Here is a 22,646-nt window from a genome sequence, read left to right on the forward strand (position 1 = left end):
TTCCATGTACAGTATGTTTTCATTTTTCTACACCAATGTCCCCTGTTTGCCTGTGGTATCCCTCACTATTATACGGTTTGCTCGCAGGGGTGCTTCGCTTCGACTCAGACTACACCAAGAGATGTAATTAAAGATTTGTGAAAGGAAACCAGTGTTTAGAAATGGTTTATGTCAAGTCTGTCCTGAAATGCTCCACCACAGGGCAGCTTTTAGATGGGACTGGTGTGCTTCGACATCTTATTGAATAAAACGTAGTCTTGCCAGACGAAGTAGGCAAAATGCAACAGTGGAGTGAGGGGACAGACAGAGCCTCTTTGTGTCTGCCAGGGTCAGAAGACAAACATTTGCACAATGGTAGTGCAATGTTAAGAGAACGTTGGTCCTGGCAGGGATATCCAGCTCCTCACACGTGTGTGATGCTAGTGGATGTAGGCTATTCAGGTCAGCTGAGGTTGGGGAATCACGGGCTCCACAAACAGGCTGGGAAACTGACACCAGACTGCTAGGCCAAGATGCCAACATCCTCCCAACGTCCCCTCAACGTCGCAGCAACGTTTGCCTTGCGTGGCGCCATCAGAGCTGGGGAGTTATGACCAACGGCCGGCAGACAGGAAGCCCCTCTGTGACCCAGCAAACATTCCCACAAATAACAAACAAACGAAGCATCTCATCAACTTGAGAGGCTGCTGTTCCAGTGATAATTCAACAGGCATTGGATGGCTGATTATGAGGGGATGCTCTTTTGTATTTAAAAACCTATGACTTTTATATCCAAGACACATTTGTCCTTGGGGACAATAAAGTTGCTCTTCTATCTCATCGCTGCCTATTAACTGTAGGGAGGTGTAAGAGTGCTGTTTGAATGGCAAAGATATCTAATTATAGTCTGGCCTCTGGACGGAGGCCATACACCAATAAGCGTGTCCCATTCCATGGTCACATCCAGGTAATTACTTTCCACTAAAGGTCAGAGGTCAGAGTCCATGACACCTTACTGACCCCTGGCCGCTTATGTCAATAGGCAGACAGACATTTTTAGACATTGTGACTTATGCGAGTTATGCATCAAGTGAGTTATGCATTGCCTAGTCACCCATATATAAAGTGTCTTTCTATTCTCTTTTCAACCACAAGTGTTTGTTAGAAATATAATCATGAAACTAGAAATCATAAAAAAGAGCAGTCAAAAGCAGACAGGTCAGCGACTTTTTGTTTTTCACATCCTCATGAGAGCTTTGGCACATGCAAGGTGAGGGATAGAGTTGGGGAGGGAGATAATTTTAGATGTCCCTGCTGTAATCGCATTAGAGAGTCACTGAGAAAATGCAAGAATAAACAATAAATCTAACTGTCAAAGTGGCACAAAGTACGCATAATACAAAAAATGCATGTGTTTATAGTGATCAACTGCTTACAGTGATCCAAAATCGTTGGAGTCCTTGATATAGTAGTCAGCTCGCATACAGTTGAAAAACTATGACATTGTTTAAAGTAATCAACCGCTTATAGTGATGGAATTGTCCTATCCCGATGTCATCATTGTACAATTATTTTCAATCAAGTCAAGTTCATTTCAGTAGCGAGATAACAGCGAGGGACAGCCTCTAAAAAGTGTATTGTGCAGGTGAGAAAAAAGAGGAGCTGTGTAATTTACTGTACAGTGAGGATAACGCGCTTCTGCGAGGAGGGCTGTCCCAACTCGGACAGGTAGCGACAGGGTGATGTTGACCCTGGAGGTGCAAACCAACCCCCTTGTCGCCACGAAGACACTCGGGCTGGGGCGAAATGGAGGAGTCTGCTCTCCAGCTGGCATGGGGCCTGGGCTAGCACCAGGGTGCCCGGCCAACAAACTCCTCCCCCCTGCCTGCCTGCCCGCTTGGCTGGCCTAAACATGCCCAGACGTCGGCCAAGGGGCCAGCGACGGGCAGTGCCAGCTGGGCGAACACTTCACCACAGAGCACCACTCTGCAAACAAACATCCCAGCGGGCCACAAGCCACGGGCAGCATGGAACCTGTCATTACTGACTGAGTTGAGGATGCGGCGTTCGCTGCAACCCCAGCCAGGCCCAACCCTGCCCCGCATTACACTTGTCAGAGCAAGGATTGAAGCCAATGAAGACTCCACATTGATAATGGAACCAAAACGTTTCCATTATATTATCAAGTTATCACCTATTGACCTTGGTTAACAAAGCAAACCGATCGATAAAAAACCGATTGTATTGTGTATGACGTGATAACCCCTTTAGACCAATTGTGTGAACACAATGTGTGCATATGATTGATATGCAACACACTGGATAACCAGTGCCTGTCTAACCACTTTGCTAGGATGAATTATACACTGGCTAATTATACAACATGTAGTTGACTTCCTCTGATCTCAGGCTAAAACTGGACTCTACAGTATGTTCTGGCTATTGGCTCTCTCAAGAATTTTCACCAGTGATCAAGGTTATCCAGACTTTCAAAGCGTATAACTCTGGCTTGTCCTTGGACTTCAGCTGGACCACAGTTTGAGGAAGTGACCATGAAAGGTTCTTCAACATCACTAAATACCGATCAGTCCGTAGAAGGGCATACCAACAAATGTCCAACCACTGGAATTCCTGGAACGGACCATTTCCACAAGCGTATCCAAGAGAAATGGCGAATAACAAACAGAACAACCTGTGTCACAAATCACCAGTGTTCAGTGTTCGAGACACGAAGAATTAGTGTCCAGGCAGACCTATTCCCATAATTAAATCCTGCCTACTCAACCTCTTCTCAAGCATATTTCTCAGCGGTCATGCTCAAGTCATTCGGGGAGCAACAGAATTGACAATGAAAGAGATCATTTTAAAGAGATACTTTCTGTCTGTGCTCTCTGCTCTGGAGGGGCAGGACTGAAGTATGGGAAACCATGTCTGATAAACACAGTCACCATCATGCACTGTTTATTGTATTGGTTTATTGTTATGAGGTCATGTTACAGAAATCTCCCTATGGACATAGTTTAAAAACAAAAATGTTTTCCCCCAATTGCAGATAGCAGTGTGTGTGTGTGTGTGACCTCGGTTGAACAGTATTTTAAATACTTTCAAATGCTTTGAGCATTTGCTCAAGCCTGCCTGGAGAGCTAGATTGGTGGGGCAAACTCAATGAAGCACATTGAGATGATTTCAAACATAATTTAAACTCAGGTCTGTTGCGTGCATGCTGTTCTGCACCTGTATTTAGTGTTAGCTGAACCTCAGTCGGTGCTTCATTGCCTTTAATTTGGATTGATTACCTGACATTCCTCCTCTTTCATACTGTACAAGCAAGAAAGGGAACAAATACAGATAGCAACTTTTTGAAAACGGATGAACACTACAGGCCAAAACTTGTGGTTTTAACAATAAATAAGTAATCCGTTTCCATCGTCTTCTAAGAGTTGCTGAATTTCCTCTTTACCCCAACTTTTTGAAAACACAAAGGTCAAGGTAGTTGTGGTACCCATCCAAATGTGCCATTAGTTAAGAGACAAAATCTAAACAGCATTTTATCTAGACTTTCGAGGTAAGTAACAACCTAATCCCCGATCTTCTAAAGCTGGACTGGAGAATGACTTTGTCACTGTCACTGCACTCAACATTCCCCATAAATTCATAAGTGACACTGAACCTTCTCAAGTATGTTATTAAATTAAAGACAAAAATTAACTGGCGCAATCAGAGATAGGAAAAAAAAAGGAAGGGGTGTGTGTGTGTGTGTGAAAAGAAAATATTAAAGACAAAGGATGAACATAAAAGCTTCTGCCTAGTGTGAGAGAGAAAGAACAGCATTGAAAGGCAAAAGAGAAAAAGAGAGTGATGTGTTTAAATAAAACGGGGGGACAAGTGCCAGCTGTGTGCCTTTATCTCTGAAAAAGGCTGAGTAAATTCACTCACCAGCGGAACACACACACACACACACACACGCCTCAAAATGTCAGTTTGGTGTGTTCTCTCATACATGTGCAATGCTTGATTAACGATGAACCAATTAGAACATAACGGTTTTATCAGGAAGCTTCAATTGGGAGTGTGTGTGATTGCATTGTGTGGCCTGTCTCTCCCCCCTTACCTCCCACTGCTACTGACACTAAAAGCTCCTCGAACTGTGCCTAAAAAAAAAGGCCAAGCACAGAACAAGAGCAGGAGTCCAACTTGCTCAGTCAGAGACAGACTTTGTAACATACAAAGACACAGAAAGACAGAGACACAATGAAGCAGTCTGACAGATAAAAGATGGACAAAGATGGAACTACTGTATATTCATACATACTGTACAGAGAAGAAACAGAGACGTCCCATATAGTTTGCAAAGGCACATCCTGTATACAATGGTTGGTACAGTACCTGCTTTCCACAGGTATAACATCCAGAGTGTGATGTCATGAGCCTGGATCAGCCTGGACATCTGTCACTCCCTGCAGGGTCGTGGACCACATAGAATGGGATCAACAAGCCCAGGACCTTTTGGAGTGATTTACTAGATTGTCAGTCAACTGTGAGAGGACCTGAGTCAAACCTACAACAGTCCCTTTACATTCCAGGATTTCTAGTTATTCATTTTGATATACAGGAAGTATTTGTCTGTCATTTTGTACAGTTCAAATACAGTATTGGCCTATCAAATGAACACAGAGAGTCTACAATATACTACTGCAAGTACAATATTTCACCTTGAAGGGGGGAGACATCAATTCTGGCCTGTATAACTGTCTTCATGAGATCCCTTCCCCTGATGGGCCAAATGACTGTAATCTCTCTGTGATGTTTTATAAGCCCTGGCAATGTTTTGATGCTGAGGTGTCATATGACTAGAATTGACTCATTGGTTCCTTACAAATGTACTCTTCATTTAAATACTGTGGTTGGAAGTCAGGTATAAAAATGGAATGTTTAAGGACAGATTCTCTCTCTTTGTCTTGGTCTGTGGTCTCAGCTGATGATCTGTGAGTATTGTATTAGCTAACCATGTGGTTTACCTTTCTCTTTCTCTCTTCCTCACTCTCTCTCTCTTTCTATCATTTACCATGAGGGTAGAATGTAACATTTATCCCTGATTTATTCGCATAATAATTGCATAAGTTTACAATATTATTAAAGTCTCATTTGATTCATTTTATTGATTCATATTATTGCTCTAAATCAAAACAAAATCTAAAATTCTTGCTAGTCTTTGCTATTAACAATACATAGCCATTTGTAACTGCCAATCTATAAAGGCCCTACACAACGTTCCGGTATTTGTTTTGCCAGCTTTTTGCTTGTCCTGACTCTCGTCTTTTTTGTCCCCATTGAATTTGTACACGGTCACTTTTTTTCTGAAAATCATGTAAACAATGTGATTATGACAGAACAAAAGGTTGCACATGAAAAGGCCAGCGTTTGCCTACTGTATCTTTGAAAGCATTGTTTTCTCAAGTCCTCAAGTCAAACTCATTCTCTCGCTTGTGCTAACTTTTTTTTCCCCTTAGTTGACTTGCAATGCCCCTATGAAGCGTCTCCCTCCGACATTGAACAGCGATAGGAGGGAGAGCTCTGTCCATCTGTTTTCCAGTCTCTCGATTCTGCCCAAAACACTATTGTGTTTATAATACAAGCTCTCATAGTTGGAAGCTTTTCAAAAAATGAACCCTTGAGAAGTGGTCTGACAGGAGCCCTTCTCAACTCCCTGTGCCCACAAAAGCCTCGGCTTGAGTGATGTTACAACCTCTTCAGCTTCTTGAAAAAATGTTGTCCTGTTTTTATTTTTCCTCCCATTGTGACAAAGGGAATCTTTTATTCTATCTACAATATGAGAGCGTCAACATCTCAAAACAGGCTGGCACACATTGTGTTTGCTGCACCCCCATATCCCCCCACCCCCCATACTCAAAACTAGGGGTCTGGGTTAAGGAGAGGGAGGGGGGGGGACAGACAGAGAGATGTGATTGAAAGGATAGAAAAGAAGAATAAAAAAAATAAATAAAATTTCGGCATTCGTACCGTAAATATTTCAAGCTTTTACACCCATCCAAAGAGAGATCAGAGAGGCAACAACAACAGCAAAGCCTCAGCTAAACTATCAAGCCAGATGCAAAAGAAAAAAACATAAGGTGAGTTTTTCATCTGTTTCTCTGAGTAGACTTGGAAACTACATAGGGATCCTCCTCAACGAGATGAAAGTCATCTACAGTACCCTCGTCTTATTCTGATTAGTACACAGAAAACATAAGACACGTTTTAGGCTGAGAGCTTTATCTATACAATCAGGCTATCCTCAACACATCAAACATATCATTATGCATCTTAAGAGGACAATACATGATTTGAAAGTGAACTAGTAGAGAATTGGGCTTCCTATAAAAATGTGTAATGTAAATTCAAGTACAACTGGGTATCAAAATCTGAAGGTCAAGTATTTTTAGTCACAAGAGGGTGGGGGAGATGAGACTGTCAGAAGGATAAAGTGAAAGCAAGGTACAGTAGGCCTTTGAGGCATAGCACATCTACCCTGGCGGGCATTGCCATCCCAGAAGAGCTTGGCACGGCACAGTGATGCCATGTCCTGGCATGGCATATGCCCAACGTGCTTGAGTGGGGCAGAGTCTGTGTGTACGGCATAGTATAATACAATAATAAACCAGGCCTTTCTCCTCTTCCACAAACATACTGGTGTCAGTGCGATGGCATTCTGCATTCTTTCAGGCAGCTGTTGCAAGACACACACACACACACACACACACGTACACACACGTACACACACGTACACACACGTACACACACACAGGCATGCTGGGAGTGGACGACAGCCAGGGGGGAACAGTGTGATAGGTTCTAATTGCTTCATAACGTCCAGAAGAAGGCAGCCTATTATCTATTTAAATCGGCTGATAATGGGAGAGTAGGAGGAGGAAGGTGGGGGGGACGCGACCCAGACGAAGGGAGGGAGATCCTCCATCGCCTCATTATTTTCATCTTGACGGACGCCTGCGCTCAACCCCTGGATGAATGGCCCGCGCTGAATAAGTTATCACGAGCCGCACAAAGGGAGAGTGGGCAAACATAAATAACACAGAAACACTGGTAAGTGTGCATCACTCTCTCTCTTTCCTCCTCTCCCTTTCCTCCTGACGAAAGGGAGGCCCACCATCGTCACAGTCGGTGGAAAAAGAGGAGGAATGAAGGAAACAGAATGAAAGAGAGGCAGAAAGGGCGTCTGTGTCTACAAAGATATCCACGGAACAGTCTTACTTTTGGTTTTATATAGCAGTCTTCTGCGAAGCCCTTCTTTCATTTCTCAGGAAGGCAGGGTCCTCCTTTGGACAGTATCAGATGTTAGAGGGTGTGCTTTTTGTAGTTGGTAAGACAAGGCTTCCAATAAATTCACTGCATCAGTCCTGTTTTCACGTTTCCTGTTTACTTCATCTCCTTTTGGTTGCTGTGGCTGCTGGTGTTTTGTCTGGGTCTGGAGAAACATGTGAAGTCGAGCCTTCATGTTGTGTACAGTGAGAAGAAATCAAGGCTTTCCCAATGGCTACTCCAAAGAGATAGGTAGGGATGAGATGCAGTTCCTCTACTGTCACCAACCACTCTCGTCCCCACCACTGCTGCCACCAACCAACACCTTCCGTGCCTGTCACTCAAAAGTAGTGGCGGAACTTTTGGAAGGGTGCGTCTCTCCCCTCTGACGGGGGAATCAGAGGGTGCCGCGGCCCGACAGGCGCTTGACGGCAGATCAAACGGGGCGGGTACCCTTGGAGTGACACCTGGAGCCACTTCAAGGGGAGAAGGCGCCACTGATCTCCAGTGAGCTCGTCGGAAACGACGTCCTGTCGAGGAAAAAAAAAAGAGGAAGCTCCTCAACTGAGGAGGCAACAGGAGAGGGCAAATAAACTGTCAACTCAATGTCATACGGGGTTGACCCAAGCAGTCCTTGTTCAAGTGGAGCACTTCCTGATGGATATGATACTGTATAATATAGTACTACTATAGCACTGATATTCACTGCACTTAATTGATATCTTTGAGAGAATCAGCTCATCATCACTCAAGCTTGAATGGCCCTGTCCCGATGGACTAGAAGTAAGCAATAAATTACTTCTCGTCCATCACTTCCAACATCTACAAGCAACTTCTAAGACAAACATCTGTGAAAGACAGATAGACAGATAGATTGTCGCATCAGTTGAGTCCACTGATTTCAACGACACACAAATGCAGAATCTGACTCCAAGATAATGACTAAGATAAAAAAAATGTCAGGGAGAAAGTTCTTGTCAGTGAACAGCCTCTTGTATAGATCATCAGCACATCACTGCCCCTATCAACAACCCATTTATCCACAGCCCAGGCTTGTTTGTGTCTCGCCTTATTCCAAAAGTGTCCCATCAGCACTCTCTAATGGGAGAAAAAGAGAGGAAGAGAGAGAGAGAGAGGTGGCAGTACTGCTTGTAATGAGGCTGAGGCGAACCTTGTCATTGTCCCAGCAGCAGCCACAGACACGCACGCAATGGTCTTGAATGTACAATTTGCAACTATTTTACATGGAAATAGCACTAAATGTCCATAATCAATATTTAGCCCATAAAATCCCATGACTTCTGCCACTCTGGGCCTTATTTACCAATACAAAATGACTAAGAGGCAAGAAGAGTATTTTCTCATCCAAGATGGAGGCTCACAGTAAAATTAGATGGCCATCTAAATTAGAAGACTTTTTCAACTGTTACTGAGGTAAATATGCAGAATTTCTGAATGAAACCAACAGGTTTATAATGTATTTGCTTACTGAAAATAGCAGGATAGCCTGTTAGTAGGATGGAGATGGTTAGTTATTCTGCCTAGGAGGCAACTGTTGAATTCAGCTGCAATTCACTTTGTTGCCACAGGTGGTGAAAAATTGCTAACTGCTCCCTTAAAGCCACAATCTGCAATTTGTGAAGCCCTTTGTGGATATATACATTTATGATATATACTATATTGATTGTTGAAGACCATTACTTATGCCTAACTTAATACAACTATCCTACCCCAGCATAACATAAAACATAAGTCTGTTTTACTCTAATGTTTCCAAACAACAGGAAAGTAAACAAATACTGTGGCTGGCTAATTCAACTAGATATGTTACTCAATAAAACAAAGGAAAAGTGTTTTATGTGACCTTTTTACATTGAATGTCTTGAACGGACCATTACAATTCAGCTACAGTATAGTTGTATAACTGTATACAGTACTGTTCTCAAAATATTATGGTGCACAAGTTGGTGAAAACTCAATGGCAAGTCTGGCCTTCACACAGCACTATCTGTAGAATATAATGTGTGTGTGTGTGTGTGTGTGTGTGTGTGTGTGTGTGTGTGTGTGTGTAACACTGTAGTGAAAATATAGGAGTGTGTGCACATGTACAGTATCCATGTGATTGTGTGCACTACACGTGTGTAAGCGTGCATGCTAGTATCACTTCTCCACCCATACCACACTCCCCCCGATTTTAAAGGCTTTTTCGCAGATTCTCCTCGAAAAAAGCTAGGCAAAAAATAATATAAAAGACAAAGAGAAAGAATGAGAAGACAGAAAAAAACAGAAGTATAATTTGTTCTATCTTTCAGCTTCAATTAAAAATAATATCAAATCTTTTTGTTCGACTTCACAACAAGACTTCAAGAGGGCCCCCAAGACTCCTTTCCATTTGCATCCCACCACAGCCCACTGGTGTATCTGAATTCCATTAATTATATGACCTACATATCACATAGTTAATATTCCAGGCTGGAAGAAAAAGAGATAAACTCAGCCAATACTAGGGAAAATGGCTAAATTTGGAGATCTTCAGGACATCACAGCCCCACCCCCCCCGACCCCCTCCTACTCCAGACGCCTTTCTGGGGTTGCGCTCTTTGATCTCCTCTCTCCTGACATTGTTTGCAAATGTTGGTTTAATGGGACTGGCAAACATGTGAATGCAGCCACACTCTTTTCTTTATTTTTTCTTCTTCTTCTTAAAAAAAAAAAAGCCCCATCGCAACTCCATTTGCCACTGAATCAAAAGGGTGAGATAAACCAGGCTGTCCTGAAGGGAGGGGACGTAAAGACATTACTGTGTGGGCAAAATGTTGGAATAAGTGAGGTTTCTTAGTCACTTATGTGTATCAGAAATTATATGAATAACACATTCGTATGAACACGTTGGATGACATGGGTAAAGCATGACCAACAGCAGTGCTATCAGTATCAATGGGTAGGTCAGCCCAGAGTGGCTTAGTTCTAGCATAGCCCTGCAAACCTACTACAACTAATGCTATAACAGTGTATTAATTAATTATTAGCATATAGTCAAGCAGTTTGCTAACTGCCTGTTTACATTATATACGATAACATCACTTGACATCGCCTTGCCCCTGTTTGGCTGCTGGTGGTTGTTATTTCCCTTGCACATTTGGTAATGCATCTAATAGTAGCATATATAGAACATGCTAGCTTGATTGGTTATCCTCCTCTGATTGGTTGTTGCTAGTGATTTTGCAAAAAGAAAGCGATTTTGTAATTAATTGAAAATGAATGGACCTCCGCTAGGTCAACACCCTCATCACTGAAAATATAAACGGGGTGTAAGCTATGTTAGCACACCTTGTTTAAGGTGTGTTCTCCAAAGCTGAAGGGCGTTAGCATGCCGGCACTAGCATCCTAGCCCAAGCCAGGGACTGATCTCTTAATCAGTGTCCAGAGCGACCGGAGCCCTCCTCTGAAGGCTGTGGCCCCTGCCTTGCTGCTGATGCTGCTGCCAGCCCCCGTCATGAATATGGAGCCCTTCTGCGGCCAGGGCTTGCTTATGTTTTCTGTCTGATATCTCGGCCCCATTCCCATTTCAAAGGGAGGTCCACCCGGGGGTTTGACTTTTTGATCTGCCTGGCGACTGACTCGACCACCTGCATGCGGGATAAGCCACCACTGAGAGAAGCCCCCCCCCCCCCCCCCCCCCTCCCTCGGTGCCCTTCACGCTGCCCCCTCCTCTCCAGAACCATAGTGGTCATAACTGGGTCTGGAGTTGCATCTCAACTCTCTGCTGTGTGCAGGCAGGGAGATGCTTGACATGATCACAGTGTAGCTAGCAGCAGGAAGCTGGTCCATTCCCAGCACGGTCCACCTCTGTCGGGCAAAGCGATGGGTGCCATTTTGTGTCCAGCGGGAGGGCTATAATGTCAGGGCACAGTGCTGCGGAGGTAACTGAAGAAAGAGCAAAAAACTTGAGGCTCCTCTAATCAGGCATGACTATGAACACCCCCTCCTAGCCCTCCTCCCAGGACAATTCAACCCCTCCATACCCACATAATATGCAGTCTCTTAATGATATGATATGGCAATCAAATGTGATCATTCACTATAGGTATTACTGTTGCTAAACACATCTTAATACTTCCTGACTTATAATTCCTGACTCCTGTTAAAGGTCTTCATTAAAAGGACAAGAAGCACACTGCAAAAAGTTCCCGTTAAAGGGAATGTTTTAATTGTGCATTATCAATTTCATAGCACTTCACTCCTGATGAGTATCATTCGTATTATTACTTTTTAATAATATTATGATTTTCTTTAACAGGCATTACCATTAAAAGTTAATGAGATCATCATGACCATGACAATATAATTAAAACCCTCAGGACTTCAGATGATTGTATGAATAATTAAGTCGGCCCTCAGTCAGCCGACATTCACTATGGCAGGGTATGTTCTGTAGGAGAGGAGTAGGGAAGGGTAGGGTATCTAAACTCTGGTCCTGGGGACCCACTCTACATACAGGTTTTTATCCCAACCGAATACCACTGTACCATTAACAAAGCTGAATTAAAATGGTCAACATATTTATTATTGAATTATTTAAACAAACCTAAACACTATTCAAGAAATGTTTATTTCTTTGATGATTCCCTAAAACAAGAGATTCTTTCTGTTAACTGGTTGCCTTGAACCAAAGAAGCTGAACTAATTAGTGTCTAATAGAGGCTCAGCTGGAGTGATATCCAGCATACATAGAGGATCAGCAGGAGGAAAAATGAGAGACACTAGTTTAGGAGATACTGATGGAAATGTGAAACACGTTACATTCCAACCATGCTATCATAATCATTTTAAAGATTTGTAAAACGTATAGATACAGTATATAATAACCCTATATATATATTATATGTATATATATATCTAGCCCTGACATACATTTTGTAGTAAATTCAAATAATGAAATACAGTATACAGTACACTTTGGTTTTGATGAATATGAGGGACGATAACCCAAATAGCACAAGGCACGACAAGGTACGATCCATGATACTCCACTGACCGCTCAATTCAAATATTAAACTACATCTCGCCTGAACACAGACAATGGCAACAGTTTACAGTTTTAATGTCTGGTTCCAAGGCATCCCTCTCTCAGTTTCTAACTCACAAAGTTGAATTTGGGTATAATATATACTCACTGAACACTTTATTAGGAACACCTGTACACCTTCTCATGGTGGAGGTGGAGTAATGGTGTGGGGAATGTTTTCTTGGCGCACTTTGGGCCCGTTCATACCAATCAATCATCGCTTGAATGCCACAGCCTATTTGAATATTTTTGCTGACCATGTGCATCCCTTCATGGCCACAATTTACCTTTTAATGGCTTCTAATGGCTACTTCCAGCATGATAATGCACCATGTCACAAAGCAAAAATCGTCTCAAACTGGTTTCATGAACATGACAATGAGTTCAGTGTTCTTCAGTGGCATTCCCAGTCACCGAATCTGAATCCAGTAGAAAACCTTTGGAATGTGGTAGAACGGGAGATTCACAGCTTGAAAGTGCACCTGAAAAATCTGCAGGAATTGCATGATGCAATCATGTCATCATGGACCAGAATCTCAAAGGAATGTTTCCAACATCAATCAATCTCAAAGGAATGTTTCCAATCAATGCCACGAAGAATTGAGGCTGTTTTGAGAGCAAAGGGAGGCGCTACCCAGTATTAGTATAGTGTTCCTAATAAAGTGCTCAGTGAGTGTATATACAGTACAGTATATACATGTAAGCCCTTTCAGTTTTACCTTAAAAATACTTTACTTATTTTAGAGTGCTTACTAAATTCAAAAGAGTTAATTTGCTACATACCAACAACAAGTCCCTCTCTAACAAAAAAGGTGTGAGTGAGAGTGAGATTCAGGAAAATAATTGAAAAAGGGAAGAATGGTCCATTTATACAGCAGTGAATGAGTACCAAAAGCCAATTTGTGTGTCACCCCTGAGGTTGCAGTACACAGTAGTAGAGTTTCACGTAACTTCCTCATTTGCACATACTACTATACGTCTTTCACACTACTGGAAAGCTTGAAACACAAAATATACAAAGCAGTAACAAACACAAAACGGACAATAACAAAGTAACCAATCCCCCCAAAACGGCAAAACATCTACAATTGCTATGACAACTTATACAAATAAAACATTAATCAAATGCATGAAAACCGACGGAAGCAAGTAATAAAATGAATGAGGAAAATTAGGAATTTGACAAAAAGGGGTCATGGTCTAAAATGTAAAAACCCACAAAACACACTACCCTTGCTTTTTGTCTCTTTCCCCTTCCATGGTTATAGATTACTTTGGTGATGACCTGCAAACTAAATCTTACAACAAAACACTTTATTTTATTCAAATGTTTCTAGTAGAAAAAAAGTTTGCTATTTGGAGAAAAAAGGGGGAGAATGGAGCCCCGTCAAGCAGAAAGGTGGCGGTTGGGAAGAGTCTCGAAGAGTGGCCCCGCTTTAGCAAGCCCTCATAAATCCTGATTTGAGCGGGGCTAACCAGAGGAGGCTACGCGCGGGGGAGCCTCAGTGCAGCAGCACCCAGCTCTTAAATGCTACATTTGATTAAGTCTTCCCATTAGGTGACAGCTGAACTTTAACATTAATATGATAATATTGAAATAAGTGCGTGTTATTTACTTTAGCGCCGAGGGGGAGGGGGGGTTGGAGGGGGGGAGAGGGGGGGAGAGGGGGGGATGATGAATGATTTCTGGACAGCTCTGGGTGTCACCAGGAGAGCCGAGCTCCCTTCTAATCAGACTTGACAAAATGGAGACATATGCAGAAATATTGGTTACAGTCGGCGTCACAGGCTGCCCGGGCCTCTCCCTCTAGTGCGTGAGCCACCCGCGCCTGCCCTGATTGTCTATGGGCACTGAAGCATCTATTTCAATTGGCACTTCCTTCCTGGCCCTGGGATTTTAAATTTAGCTGGTGTCATTTACATATTACTCTTAATCAAAAACCACACTGGGGAATGAAAAAAGAAAGGGAGAGAAACAAAACCGTGGCGTCACGGTTCAGGGGTAGGCACAGAGGCACTTTATAAAATGGAGATGTGACAAGACATTAATCTCTGCGTGTGTGTGTGTGTGTGTGTGTGTGTGTGTGGGAGAGAGAGGGGGGCTGTTGGTAAGCTTGTGAGTGAATGTATGAGTGAGGAAGAAAGAGGGAGAAAGACGGAAAGTGAGTCGGCTTGGGTTGGTGAGTGTGTTTGTGAAAAACAAAGAGCAGAGGAAGAAAAGGATATGAAATGTGCGGGGGTGTGTGTAGAGTGCAAGTTTGTGTTTCCCATGCTTGTCTAAAGCATCTAGTTTTGGTTTCTGGACTGCTCTTTTCTCATTTCACATTACAGTGACGGATCTATGGCACAATTTTCAACATGAGTGACCTATCCGACAATCTGAGTAAAAAAACAAACAAACAAACAAACATATTTAAATAGAACAACAGTCTCACATCACATGGAAATGCCACTCTGTGTGGGCCAGTATGCGTAAGCTTTCTTGAGTATGGGTGTGCATTATCTTGAGTATGGGTGTGCATTATCTGAGTTTGCCATAACATACTGTGTTTATGCAAGCATCCGTGCACATCATTTCCCTCTTAGGGTCTCATGCTTTTGCAGTATTTGGGTCTTAATGGGCTATGGGTCTTCCGTCACACAGTAAATATAGTTACAAAGGTGAACGGTCCATGGTCTAAATGAGATTGGGGTGCATTCAATTGGAGGAACGTTCAGGTAGAAATGTATCACGTAGAACAGACATTTCCCGCCCTCTTTGAGTAAGGAATCATGTGTGCTCCATTAATGGCATTTTCTATCTGCAGTGTTCAGTATGTTAGAACCTCTTGAACGCAACCCAGGTGAGTGTGGATGATGGCGAACAGATCCACAGGTGAAAACACATCCATAGAGGTGCAGTAGAAACAAGATCCCTACCTGCTGCTTACCTTCTTAGCATGCCAGTAAGGATGCGAGAGCTCTTGCCCAGGTTGGCGTCCGTTTCTCGCAGCTACGGTGGGGAAAAGGACAACAGATTGGTCACAAATAGTGCTATTTGCATGTTAAAATGCATTTTCTCCCATGGTGACATATTGTTGGTGACCATTCATGAGAAATCACAGATAGCTGCTTTAAGAATTAAGGCGGTAGCGCTTTATAGTAACGTTCAGTAATAAAGCATTTATTAACCTTTGTAAATCATTAACTCACCAATATTAGCAATACATTAGTAAATGTCAGTTATGATATGCATTTCTAAACATTTTAAATGATCAATTTTAAATGATTGTAAAGGTGTTATTATGACTCATGAGTTCATTCATTAATGACATGCTGCCCATTTATCTATATCTATATGAATATATTTATATATATATCATGAATTGGATATTTAGTAATTGCTAATGAGTACATTTATAAATGTTAGTACACACACTTACTAATACCATTTACTAATTAATACTGAGCTATTTTGCAGTACCTGATCTAAAGCAAGCACTACTCCCCAAAAGCTGGGCACAGATTACCTAACATGTCAATGGTAAAATAATAACGACACAACACAGGACATTTAAGGAAGTATAATACACATTTTATTATTAATAATTTTCAGAAGGCATTAAGTTAGCTACTACTTGCCAGCCAACACAGCAAGCCATATGCCAGTCAACATTAGCTAGCTACCTACTTAACTAGTTAGCCTGTTGTCTTCAGTGCCAGCTTGTCGGCTGCAACAACTCGCCCCTGTACTAAACAACAACAGCTAATGTAATTTGAGGCCAAACAGTAATATAATGGGGGTTCTACACCACACAGCCGAGCCAGGCTGTGTTGGGAAATCCCTGGTTCTTCAACCGTGATATTTTCGGGCCTTTTCTAAAGCTGGTACCCTTGTTCAAAGTGTGCAACTTGTTCTTGATTTTCCATCAAATCAATGGCTTGTTACTAGGTAGGATACTAGATCCAAATATGGTTAAAATGGTGGTCTATTTCCTTTCATTAGGGGAAAAACACAGGCTGTTTTGGGCCGGTGAAAAGCAACACCAAGCAAACAACCTGCTGCCAGGAAAACGGGGGCAGAGGAGAACACAGACACAGAGATGTTCATTTGATCAGTTAAATAAAAGCGATACTTCATAAGTATTTAAGCTTTGTTTACACTGCAGGCCTTAATACTCAAATCAGTTTTATTTTTCAAATTCGTTTTGGAATACTGACTGTTCAAACAGCATTTACAAGTGACCAAATCGGATTTGTGTGCGTTCAAACGGTGCAGTCTCAAGCTGACATGGCTATGTTAGTTGTCATAGTAACGACAGGACCCTGCACAGTGTAGGTGATGGTGCTCTTTTTCCTCTACCTCAGAAGTTGTTGGGGATGACAATAATGCCTACAATGGAAGTTTCCAAGTCGCTTGCTCTGTTTCTCTTTTACAAAAGCAACACACCTCTTCAGTACTTCACAAACTCTTGTCATGCTTTTTATTTTAATGTATTTAACCTTTATTTTACCAGGGGAGTCCCATTGAGATGACGAGACCTCTTGCTTGTTTATTTGTGTCGCGAAGTGATGATGTCAGACAACACTGTGTCGCATAGGGAGTGACGAATCACTTCAGATAAATCGGATTTGACCGTTCAGACACAAGTCACATTGCCAGGAATAAGATTTGTATCTGATTTTAAACCACCTATGAATGTGGTTTGAAATATCCAATTCCATGTGGTCTTGCCTGTTCAGACTGCAGGGAAATCTAATCAGATAGGGAAAAAATTGGAATTTGAGTCACTTCAAACTGCCAGTGTGAACAAGGCTTTATTTAATGAATGACAAAACCATTGTAATATCAAAATACGAGTGTTTTGGTGCCGCTATGTCAGTTAGCTAGCTAACGCGTTAGCAATCACGGCTAGTGCTAACTAGGCTAGCTTGCTCAGTTGATTAGGTTGTAGCCTCACCAAAACTCAGTAGCAGTTTGAAATATTGAGAGTAGCTCTGGTTACATTTTGTTCTACCAGTGTTAGCTAACTTTGTTGCCATATTTCTTAAAAGTACCTGTATTGTGAGTGAAAAACTGGGTCACTGAAGCTAATAGTGTCAGGGCTGGAAACTGATGATGGTATGGTAGGACACTGACTGACATACCAACAGCAAAAAGTTATTGGTCTACCTTGCATGTGTTGGAAACATGCAAACACAAACTAGGCTAATGTAATGGGGCTTATACAACATTTAAACCATCTATTCATGTGGCCAGCTTTTGGGGAGCAACAGGTAATTTATAAATGTACTAAATAAAGCGCTCGCTTTAGATCAGGTACTGCAAAACAGTCTAGTAATTATTAATAAATGGTTTATAATGCTCTTGATTAATCGCCAACTGAGGTATTATTAAGTGCATGTCCTAACGTTTATGAAATGCAATCATTAACAATCAGTGAATATCCAAATCATGGTATAGATAGATCCATTCATAAAGATATAGATAAATGGTGAGCCAACGATTAACAAATGCCTTTTAAATGATCTCATAAGTCACTGACATTAACTAATGATTAATAAATGGTGAGTAAATTGTTTAGAAACAACTTACAAATGCTTTATTACTAAACATTATTATTAGGTGTTAGCATTTAGGCCTATAGGTAATTTGGCATTTCCACCATGTTGGCACACAGGGTTCTATCTGCAGTGTTCATTGTTTGTGTTACTGGGGCTCTTATTTCCCTCATTATGTAATTTCCCTATAAACATCTTTCACCATTGCCTGCTTCAGAAGGATCAGGGGGTCAAGGTAAACAGCATCATAAAGTGATGTGTATACTGACATGTGTACAACACTTACTGTATGCCTTAAAGAGGTACTATAATAGTACTATAATAACAACCTCTGCTTTTGTCCCTTTCAGAGATAAAAGTATTCATAGGGTTAGGGTTAGTTTTTCTTTTACTCCCTTTTCACATTCTGTGACACTCAGAGACATCTGCTCGGAACTACTCCTCATATGGTGTGAGTCTGTTTGTGTGTGTGTGTGTAGGGGGTAAAATAATGCTGACAGTGCGTGAATGAAGCCACTAAATTCTAGCTGTAGTCACATTTCTGACGGGGGGCCATCGCTCTGAGTCTCTCTGTCTCTCTGTCTCTCTGTCTAACCTGTACGTTCTCTCTCTTTCCCTACCTTTCTAGCTTACCCTTTATCAGGGACTTGATGATCAGTTGATGATCACAAAACCAACTTTTTTTTCGGCTCCTTACCTGCCAGAATGTGTAGGGTGGTGGGATCTAAATTATGACAATAGTAAATACCTATAAACTATTACTTATTTATCATATCTATTTGATTAATTATCCCAAACACCAACCCCGTGTCTGTGGAGCAAAAGCACTTGATTCACTTATAATTAAGACTTTCATAATTTCAACAAGGTGTTTAGTGTTCAATGCAAGGATCAATGTTGATGGCCACTGTCTTACAATGACACAGACACTTGACAATCAAGCTTACTGTTGACTATTTCTTAATACGCATCATAAATGGCAATAAAACAGTCCAATTGTGATCCAGGGTTGGTGGTAACTTTAACAAAAAAGCAAATGTTGGTTTCTCTCTGTCTTCAATCCCTGTGTGTGTGTGTGTGTGTGTGTGTGTGTGTGTGTGTGTGTGTGTGTGTGTGTGTGTGTGTGTGTGTGTGTGTGTGTGTGTAGTCTGTCAGGCTGTGTTGGGGCCGTGCTGGTTGCCAGACTCAGGGACAGATGTGGTTTTGGGCGGGTTTGGGCCTTGGCTCTGACACCAACCCCACTGTCGCCTGATGTCTCTCTCCAACATAGATCCCTCCCCAGAGACTTCCCACTTTCTCCCAAAATATACATCTCTCTCTCTCTCTCTCTGAATCCCCTCGCTCTCTCGGAATGTATCAATCTCACTTGCTGAATTGATCTCCCTCTCCCTGAAACCAACTCTTTGAATCGCTCCTTTCTGCCTCTCTCCGAATCTCTCTCTCCCTCTCAGACAGAATATTTCTCTGAATCCCTCTCTCACACAGCCATAAGAGAAAGCAAAGCGACAGAGGTCGTGTTTTTGAGATTGAGGATGGGACAAACAATCATTTTCAATGAGGTTTATGGGGTATACATATTACGAGGGTTGATTGAGTGATGGTTCAGTGAGTGATGTTGTTTTGGCCAAGTTCAAGTCCCTGTTGTTGACCTCCAATTGTACCAGTAAAAACACCCTTTCACAGCTGGTTGTAAGGGGAAGCCATGCCCCATGTGCAGTGTCTTTGTGTGCACATTTGTGTGTGTGTGTGTGTGTGTCTTTGTGTGTGTGTGTGTGTGTGTGTGTGTGTGTGTGTGTGCAATACTTACCTCATGGTGGATGTATGCATTCATTTCCTATTGTGTGTATCTGAGCCTGTATATGCACACGTGTGATAGAAAACAACACCCCCCAAACTCATTCATCCTCCATCCTTTTCAAAAATGCAAAAGGGCTGTTTACCGACCCTTCCATCCTAGGTCTTCACATCTTCTCCCCCCCCTCTATTTTTTGCCCTACAAACTGTCTTTAAAGGGTAAGAGGGGCCGGTGAGGGCTCACGGGAGGAGGAGAGATAGAGAGGACTATTCTCCGCAGATGGCAGACCTTTTGAAAGGAGATGTTTGATTTCCTTTGAAAATCGCCTGCGAGGCCCACTGCCATGTTGTGATCTTTAAGCATCCTCCGTCGAGGGGGGCGTCAGAGTCCGGGCCCTCTCACCGTGCTGGGGCCTCTCTCTACCTGTCTGTCTGACTGACTGGCTGGCTGGCTGGCTGGCTGGCTGGCTGGCTGGCTGAGGGAGGGCCGGGGTGAGGGGAGGACTCCACAGGGAGGTGGAGAGGAGAAAGGGGGGTACACACACAGACACTACGGGTTCTAATTTGCTCCCGCTAAAGAGCGCTGCACACCACTCAAACCATGTGCAACAACCGTTTTAGGTAATTTGGTGTCTCTGCAAAGTGCGTCTGCCCCAAACAACACAAACATTGCACCAATATATGCAGGGCAGTAACTGGGAGTGTTGGTGGACTTGCCAAGGGGAGTTGGCAAATTCAAACATCTATGACGTTCCACGTTCAATAATTACCAATAGGCACTTATTTGATCACAACGGGCACAGCAGCTGTCGCCTGTCGGGGATAATACCACCAGTCCTCTATAAATATGTGGAAGAAGGCCTAGTGTATATTCTCGCATGTAAGCTATATTCCCTAAAACATCGAATATCGAATGTTGCATACATCAATCGCCTCCCCTCTCTGTGCCAATTACTAATTAAATAGAATAAGAACTCTTAGTGACGTTAAACAAAGAGGGACTCACATACAGATGAGCATGATAATATGTGCATTTGCACACACACACACCAGGAACACATTGCAAGAGTTCCAATGTGCCAAAGCAGCAAAAGTCTACACTTTTCTCCCTGTGAAATATGATCAATTGTCAATGACAGAGCCCCACACTGTGATTCTACAGGAGCTTAAGTGTGTGTGTGTGTGTGTGTGTGTGTGCAAACATGTGGCGTGTGTGAGTATGTGTCTATGTTTATGTGTGCTCCAGTGTGTTCACATAGTCTTAATGGCATCATGACAGCATGACATCACTACACTGGACACACAAGGCTTTCATGAGGATAGTGATGGAAGTGGTGGACGTCCCTACCCAACTACAAAGCCCTGTTCTCATCAGCATCAATCACGCTGTCCAGTTAGAACTGGTGTTTACACATGCATTAGATCACGGGTGTGTACTCATGTGTGAACTCACCCGATCTCTGGATCTCTGGATCTTTTCGCGGTCAGTGTGTAGGTTGGCCAGGATCTCTTGGCCCACTTGTTCTGGAAGACAAGGAAAAGAAGAAACTGTATCGGTTAGCATACATAAGCTTGAGTCAAGCTAATATCGGCTGCACCTAACCTCCTTCAGCCTCCTTCAGCCTCCTTCAGCCTCCTTCAGCCCAGCTCTAAAAGGCTACATAACTGAGGGGAACACTAACCATGGAACATGAGAGAACGTGGGCTAAAGCCATTTCTGGCCTAGTCTAGCCTTACTGAGCTAGGCTAAAGTCAGCCTGGATCAACTGGATCAGGCAAGCAACCTCATCAGCCTCACCATTTCAAACCACAATCCTCATTTGAAGCTTTACTCTTGTGCCTCGATTCCAACACTATGCTATTTATGTACCTATCATTTTAAGAAATGTTATCCATCACTTTATTTTTTTTCCACTCAAAATGTATGAATCTGTTACAGCGAAAAGGTTTGTATTACATATTTAACAATGTCTTCAATTTAATCTATATCTGAACATATGCTAATATGAATTGACAATTGACCTCTTCAACTTTCTGGGCTTTTGTCACTTTAATTTCAGCTCTCACAACAACAATATTCCATATCCCAATATACTCTGTTACAGGAGTCCAATCAGCCAATGTGATATTCATAAAAAACGTTCTTTTTAAATGCAGCCAGTCTGTTGTTGATGTAAGCACATTAACGCACACTTAAAAAACATCCTAAAAAACACGTCTGACAAGCTCTTCATTGGTCACTGTCATTTCCCGGTCCCTTGGGTTAGGGAGAAGAAGAAGAAATAACACACCAAACAAACAACCCCCCAAAAATATCCCATTGCTGCCACCAATGTAAGCAGATACTGCATTAGCGTTGAAAAAAAGAGAAAAGTGAGGAATCTTTGCGTGGATCAAAGACGGGCTTTCAAACGATCCACAACAATCTGGAGTAAACAACGCACTCTTAACTGTATTACACTACACAGGTGTGGCACTCCAAAGAGCACACGTGCTGTGCGCCTGTTTGGGGGAACGCCGCAAAAATGGGCGACATCTGGCAGCTAAACAAACGAGAAAATATGGAAGGGGGGTGCTGTCGAATGAGTGACGCTTGCCCCCCTTGCCACTCCCTTCCATTCTCCCTCAACTGGCTAGAGCAAATGTGTCTCTTTCTGCCTTCATTAATTTCTAATCAGGGACGAGACATATTGAAGGATACCCAGATTAAACAGTGCAGTCAGACAGTCACATGTGAAAAATTGGGCAGATTAAAAGACTGAATGCAGGTATTAATAACCATAATAATACAAGCCCTCCCCCGTCCCCCTTCAAAAAGAACAAGGGATAAACAGGAACTGAGGTGAAAGCAGAAATCTTCTGTGGAAGACAGCTAAGCATGTCTATCTGTCTCTGTCCGGGACGGGTTTACAACAAATGAGGGTGACAAGCGCCACACAAGCAGAAT

The 22,646-nt window shown here is 42.5% G+C and overlaps 1 protein-coding gene across 2 annotated transcripts in view; it reads right to left on the reverse strand.

Moving 5' to 3' along the window:
• The window catches only part of vti1a (vesicle transport through interaction with t-SNAREs 1A), a 123,585-nt gene that overhangs the window by 25,001 nt on the left and 75,938 nt on the right, over positions 1 to 22,646 (reverse strand). Inside the window, exons 6-7 of one of the 2 annotated variants that reach the window (XM_083687262.1) lie at positions 21,153 to 21,223; positions 15,295 to 15,356 (exon numbers count right to left, since the gene is read on the reverse strand). In XM_083687262.1, coding sequence (XP_083543388.1) covers positions 15,295 to 15,356; positions 21,153 to 21,223 — 133 coding nt within the window. Of the gene's footprint in view, positions 1 to 15,283; positions 15,357 to 21,152; positions 21,224 to 22,646 lie in introns of both variants that reach the window. The other variant, XM_083687263.1, reaches the window with a different exon arrangement.

The sequence above is a fragment of the Argentina silus genome (assembly GCF_951799395.1).
Source record: "Argentina silus genome assembly, chromosome: 16".
NCBI classification, from domain to species: domain Eukaryota; kingdom Metazoa; phylum Chordata; class Actinopteri; order Argentiniformes; family Argentinidae; genus Argentina; species Argentina silus.